General features: G+C 45.3%; 1 protein-coding gene across 3 annotated transcripts in view; it reads left to right on the top strand.

Annotated features, from left to right (window-relative positions):
• Nucleotides 1-7,217, top strand: part of l3mbtl3 (L3MBTL histone methyl-lysine binding protein 3) — an 84,280-nt gene that overhangs the window by 2,494 nt on the left and 74,569 nt on the right. For 2 of the 3 annotated variants that reach the window (XM_077016585.1, XM_077016584.1), the window contains exons 2-4: nt 565-706; nt 1,629-1,740; nt 5,574-5,718. In XM_077016585.1, the coding sequence (XP_076872700.1) occupies nt 565-706; nt 1,629-1,740; nt 5,574-5,718 (399 nt within the window). The remainder of the gene's footprint in view (nt 1-564; nt 707-1,628; nt 1,741-5,573; nt 5,719-7,217) is intronic. The other variant, XM_077016587.1, reaches the window with a different exon arrangement.

The raw sequence follows: 7,217 nt of genomic DNA, 5'->3' as shown, positions 1-7,217 counted from the left end.
GGACGTTGGTGTCAAGAGGCCAGACCAGTTTTTGAGGTTTTTTTTTTTTTTTTGTAGATTCATGCCTTTGAGGGGGGGCTTCAATTATCGACACACGGCCGTTACCTGAAAAAGTTGCATTATGATATAAAAGATACAAATCAAGTCAGGTCATGCATGTTTGAGACATTAGAATTCCCAAATGTGAATAAAAAAGGATTTTATAAAACCTCAGGAAATTATTTCTTCTGGTTATATTTGTTTGAACATCATCTTAAAAAAGTTGTATATGGATTTAAGATTTTAACACCGCAGTCAGAGATTTCAGAATCACATGGCGAACTTGCAAAGTCTTTAAAACCAGAAGCATAACAGTCAAACCAGAAATAACAAGTTCAAAAGTCTTAAACACGTATTTATTTCAGTCACAATGAATTACATTTCAATCTCAATAATCATATTAATAATAGTGAACTGCGACACAATCAAAGTGGTGACTATATTTTATAAATTGGATATTATTGAAAGGCACTTTGCCTATTCCTGTGTTAACCTCTGAGTGGCAACAATGGCTGTGTGTTTCAGATTCGTGGTGTTTGTGTGTGTGTGCATGTGTGTGTGTATCATGGAGGAGTCGACCCCCAACACGGCAGCGCCTGACTTTGATGTGTACGGGGCCATGGACTGGAAGGATGGAGTGGGGACTCTGCCAGGGAGCCAACTGAAGGTCTGCATGCCGTACCCACAATGCAGTGCAGCTGCTTGGTGCACTATAAAGGTTCATCACTGGAGCGGGAAAGCTAAACACCTTCACTAAAGCAGAGTCGGCTGTCCAATCAAACATCATTGGACAGTGTCAAATAATTAGGGGACCGATTATATGTTTGAATTTTCCTCACAATTAGCTACATTACCACCCAATCACGTGGTTCCTCTCATGAAGCATCCTAGCAAGACGTTTCCAAAATAAGAGTAGTTTCAGGTCCAGGTCATCGTTATGGTTATTCGGGCTCTCCTGAAATCCTTTATGTCTGGAGCTTTGTAACTGAGTTTGATGTCTCTTTATTTCCCTACATGGAGTGTGTGTGTGTGTGTGTTTCTGTGTGTTTGTGTAAGTGTATGGCAGTATATTAGAGCACGTGTTGCATCTGTGTATGTGTGACTATATTTAAATTCATTCATGTGTGTATGAGAGATAAAGTTGTGTGGTATATGGACCTAGTCTTTTATAGAGTGTATGTAAATATGTGTGTGTTTGACAATGTGTGTATCTGAGAATGTGTGTATATGATGATGTGCGCATGTATTTGTATGTGCGCGAGTTAGATTTTGTGTGTGAGGGATCGATGTCTTATTGAATGTATGTGGATGTATGTGTATAAGAGTTTGCATGTGTGTATGTATTACACTGGGGGTATGACAGGAGAAAGTGTGTGTGTGTGTCTAAGTTTGAGTGATTGTGAAGGGGCAGTAGGACTGTGCATATGTGTGTAAGTACAGATTACTTTGTGTGTGTGAGATTGTGTGTGGGTTGGGGGGGGTTTGAACGCTTGCATGTGTGTGTGTGTGTGTGTGTGTGTGTGTGTGTGTGTGTGTGTGTGTGTGTGTACAGTAGGAGGGTGTGAGTATCTGTTGATTTGTTTCCCCAGTTCCAGGTGAATGAGTTTGGGGTTCTGGAGGTCATAACGGACGAGGGTGATGATGATGGGGTGAGGAAGGCTCATGCCACCACCACGTGGAGTGTGCCGACGGCACAAGAAGGTAAAACACGCTAACACACACACGAGCGCTGACACCTGTACACACACACCTACACACACACACACACACACACACACGAGCGCTGACACCTGTACACACACACACACACACACGAGCGCTGACACCTGTACACACACACCTACACACACACACACACACGAGCGCTGACACCTGCACGTAACGTCTGTATGCATACACATGTGCACAAACACACCTACACACACACACACACACAATCACAGCAGTTACCTATGTTACACATACTACTGCTACTACACACACACACGTACACAGAAACACACGAGTCCACCTAATGGAGTGGCACAGGAGATTTACAAAGTTGAATTTGTTATATCCAGAATTAAACATAAATTGGGAGGATTTAAGAGGATGTAAGTCTGTCAGTCATTGCTGTCTGGCTGGTCGTTACGTGGGTTTTTCTACACTTTCTGAATTCATTAATTTGAGGTTACACAAATCATCCCCCTTTACAGATAGATCAGCTTCCAGTTTTTGAGACATTTAACAATATTTTCTGCAACATCTTGAAGATTCCCTAGTGACAATCAATGAACATGGCCGAATTAGCAGATTAGGACTTAATAGGACTAAATTGCATTTGTATCATAAATAGTGAGTCAGAAAGTATAATAGTTTGTCCAGTTTATATGCTTGAAATGAGTTTCGTTCACACCCCCCCCCCCCCTTGGTGTTACCTTCACTGTCTCCTGGCAGTCACACAAGAAATCAGACTGTGATTTGACTTGGAAATCGAGACTCCAGGTGGCGCTACATCTTTAGGTATTATGTCTATGTAGAGATGCTTCTGTAAGAGCCATTCAGCGCATGGGGCGGGATTCCGTGAGAAGCTCATGACTGTCCTGAAGACGGTATGGAGAGGAACCCTGAAGAACCAAGACATCAGGGCTCAGCAGATCTGTAGAACAGGCTTTCACCATAAAAACAAGAGCATCGTTGTTACCTGCTGCCTTGCAGATGATGATGATGATGATGATGATGGAGCACAACGCAGAGTTGTCGCATAAGCACCCATCACTGCAGGCCAGTTACGTTGAGCAGTTGGAAGCCACATCGTAACAGTCTAGACACCAAACGTATGTGAACGTTCGTGTTCATTTCCTCCTCGGAATTTAGCTGTTCGGACGGAAATGCCGGGAAGAGTGAACACAGACTCGGAGACGAGTGCAGATCCAGATTTAAGTTAAGCCTGATTCCAGTTCAGTCTGAACGGTGCACCTTCGAGCTCCTCAAGGGTGACGGTGTGCACGTGTAGTCTTCGACTCGTTAGTGGTAGGTGAGATGTTCCAGTGTGGTTTTGAGCAGTTCTTAAGGTTCACCCAGTGGATTCAGTCACTGAATGCTTTTCATTCCTTCCCTTGAACTTCAGGCCGTTCAGTGAGAGAATCAGTCCTGCTTAATGTGTTTATTTACCATGACCTGCTGCCAGGATGACGCTGGTGAATTCCTTTGTGTGGGCATTTTTAACAATGGATGGTTGTGTTCTTCTAGCCAGGCAGAGTTCGTGCCTACACCTGCCTCCTTGGTGTCTTGTTTTGCTCTCCTTCTCTCTCTCTCTCTCTCTCTCTCTCTCTCTCTCTCTCTCTCTCTCTCTCTCTCTCTCTCTCTCTTCCACTCTCTCTCCCTGTCTCCCTCCCACTCTCTCACTCTCTCTCGCTCCCTCTCTCCCTCTCTCTCTTTTCCTTTGTCTCTCACTCCTTCTCCTTCCCCTCTCTCTCTCTCTCTCTCTCTCTCTCTCTCACACACACACACACACACACAAGGCTCATGACCAATCTCAGTTAACTGAGCAACTGCAGTAACATAACGCAGTAATGGTAGACAGCTATATGCTTTTTAGTAGACAAATAAATAATTATATACAGACACGTGCAAAATACACTGTTGGGCTACTGTTGCTATGTGACCAAAGTTTGGATCTTTAGGAATATTGGGTAGGGATGAATATTAATAACACATTTACTGTGAGTTGAGCTTGATCCTGTTAATCAGGAATGTGGAAGCTAACAGGTAGGAGGTCAAATCAAATCAAATATATTTGTATAGCGCTTTTCACAACATATGTTGTCAAAGGTCGCCGTAGAGACAGAAAAGAGATCTGTGATCCTTAGTAAATCTGCTCAGGAGATCTTTATTATGTTATACTTAATAGGCTAGTAGCCTTTAGTAGGTGCACAGTAGGCTATGGCCTTTAGAAGGATGTAATCCTTAGGAGATCTTTGTTATATTTAGTCGGGTGTGTTCCTTGGTAGAATATGGTCATTTGTAGTCCTTAAATGTCTATGAACTGCTGGAGGTCTGTAGTGCGTTATGGTCTTAGTAGGATTTGACCCTTAAAGGCTGTTGTCTTTTCTAGGCTGTGGTACCTTTTTTAGTACTCTATGGTCTTAGGCTGTGGTTCTGTAGTCCTCTAGTCCACATCTCCAGTGACCACCCATGATGTAGTCCACATCTCCAGTGACCACCCATGATGTAGTCCACATCTCCAGTGACCACCCATGATGTAGTCCACATCTCCAGTGACCACCCATGATGTAGTCCACATCTCCAGTGACCACCCATGATGTAGTCCACATCTCCAGTGACCACCCATGATGTAGTCCACATCTCCAGTGACCACCCATGATGTAGTCCACATCTCCAGTGACCACCCATGATGTAGTCCACATCTCCAGTGACCACCCATGATGTAGTCCACATCTCCAGGTGGATGGTGATGGTAGCTTCGGTTCTTCTGTGGTTCTTCAGCTTTAGGATCTCTAGGAAACAGATGTATTCATGCCAGCACACTTTCAGTGCATTGCATGTATATTCTATCAAATCACTCGAGCAGTTTCAGGGGGTAACTGTAAATGATCCATAACTCCTATAATGATCCCATAACTCCTCACCCCTATACAGACATGGCGAGGTAAACTGCCCACAGCTACACCCATTCTGCTGGGAGCTCTCATAGCAACAGAGAGAGTGGCTTTCAGAGCTGGACTACATCCCCCAGAAAGCCATTCACCTGCATATACTATAGCTCACGAATACATCCTAATCTGACCCTAGTGGTAGCGTGTAACCTTCAGACGTCAAAGAGGTTCCTCTCCAGCCAGGTGTCAGGTTTCACTCCTGCTGTCTGACTATACTTCCCTTAAGCAGCAGAGAAGGATGTTAATCAGTAGCAGGGTGAGCACACAGCTTTGTCTTATGCTAATTCTTCCCTCGAAAGGCTGTTTTTCCCCCCTTCTGTCATCTTTGTCCTCATTCCTACATGAAACATCACAAATATCCAGTACTGTCCATAGAGCAAGAGGACTTTCCAGAGGATTCTGTGGTTTACCTTGTTGAAAGCTTTGTAAATGTGCACAGACACTACAAGTCGTGACGCTTTTCCTGTGGTTAGCGTCCAGCAAAAGTCTTGGTACCTTGTTTCTCCCCGAAGCCGCACTTTACATCCTCAGTGATCTTTGCTAGGATCTTACCAGCTACTGACATGAGTTAACGATTTCTTGGTATTGCTGTAGTGTCTGCTGGCTGGTTAAATAAAAGCTGCAAAATGTTCAGCTTTCTTTGAGCAAATATTGTCTGGTCCTTCACGAAGACGAATCCTTCTGCATGTGCAAGAGGATGGAGAGATGACAGCTAAGCATTAGCGCTGCTATAGAACTACTGTTATGCCTTCGATGGAAAACATTCAAACACTCAAAACTTTATGTACACACACACACACGTTATGGATGAATGTCTATCATAGACACGTAAAGCAGCTTTTACTAGTTTTCTAGTTCCTGGTTTTGGTTTCACAGCTCTGTCAGAAGAGGTGCAGGACGAGCGGTCGTGTATGCAGCGTGGCCTTGTGTGTGCGCGCTGCAACAGGAAGGGGTCTGCTGTCGACTTCCTGTCTGACGGACGTCACTGCAGTGAATGGTGCCAGCAACAAGATCAGAAAGAGTGAGTGACCAACACGCTTGCACCCAACACACGCTTGCACCCAACACACGCTTGCACCCAACACACGCTTGCACCCAACACGCGCTTACACCCAACACACGCTTCTACCCAACGCACACGCGTCTACCCAACACACGCGTCTACCCAACACACGCTTCTACCCAACGCACACGCGTCTACCCAACGCGCGCTTCTACCCAACGCACACGCTTCTACCCAACGCACACGCTTCTACCCAACGCACATGCGTCTACCCAACACACGCTTCTACCCAACGCACACGCGTCTACCCAACGCGTACTTACACCCAACGCGTACTTACACCCAACGCGTACTTACACCCAACACACGCTTCTACCCAACGCACACGCTTCTACCCAACGCACACGCTTCTACCCAACGCACACGCGTCTACCCAACACACGCTTCTACCCAACGCACACGCGTCTACCCAACGCACACGCGTCTACCCAACACACACGCGTCTACCCAACGCGCGCTTCTACCCAACACACGCTTACACCCAACGCGCGCTTCTACCCAACGCACACGCTTCTACCCAACGCGCACTTACACCCAACACACGCTTCTACCCAACGCACACGCGTCTACCCAACGCACACGCGTCTACCCAACGCGCACTTACACCCAACACGCGCTTCCACTTCTACTTCAGCCAGAACTAACTTCTACCGAACATTTACCCAAGCTCCCCCAAACACTAACCAAATCTCCACCAAGATATGTACCACACATCATAAATTCACATAACATTAAACAATTTCTCATTAAACATTCGTAAAAACGTCCAGCAGCCTTTTCTTAATGTATGTCAATAATGTTTAAACCAGTTGAAGATATGGTTCTGTAAAATGTTGAAGAGTTTGCTAAATATGGTTTGAACTTTCTGGTCTTTATTGTGTTGATATCACATTTTAGTGCCATCCATACAGAAGTTCAGGCAGTTCCTGAGGGTTGTTGATACATGACCACACACAATTCTTCTCAATTTGATGCAAATGTTGGAGACACCTTGATCTGGTTTAGGAGTCTTGCAAATGCTGATGTTTGGTGTGGTTTCTGCGCCTTTTTGTTGATGTTGAAGGTTGTGATGTCTTCCTCTCTGCCTTGTGGCCTTTATCTAGTCTTGCTTGAAACTACTGTGCGATACCTGATCGGCCGGAACGGTTCTTCTGGAAAGCCTTAACCAGACACTGAGAGGGTTCGGTTACAAACTGACTTTGTGTTGTGTAGCTTGTCTCCGAAGTATAATTCCAACCACACTGACATTTACGTAATAACACTCAACACATGGTGGCAGGGCCTTCATCTTCTGTTCTTAATTCATCTGGCTTCTGCTCTCTCTCTCTCTCTCTCTCTCTCTCTCTCTCTCTCTCTCTCTCTTTTCTGCCCCATCCCTAACTACTGCCTTTTTCTTGGTATTAAAGCAGGACCCCCCCCCCCCCCTCCCGCCCCCCCCAATAATGCACAAGCTGTGG

This window comes from Brachyhypopomus gauderio, chromosome 9 (assembly GCF_052324685.1).
Source record: "Brachyhypopomus gauderio isolate BG-103 chromosome 9, BGAUD_0.2, whole genome shotgun sequence".
Lineage (NCBI taxonomy): Eukaryota > Metazoa > Chordata > Actinopteri > Gymnotiformes > Hypopomidae > Brachyhypopomus > Brachyhypopomus gauderio.
Note: the sequence above shows the minus strand (reverse complement) of the source record. Positions and strands in the feature narration are given on the sequence as shown.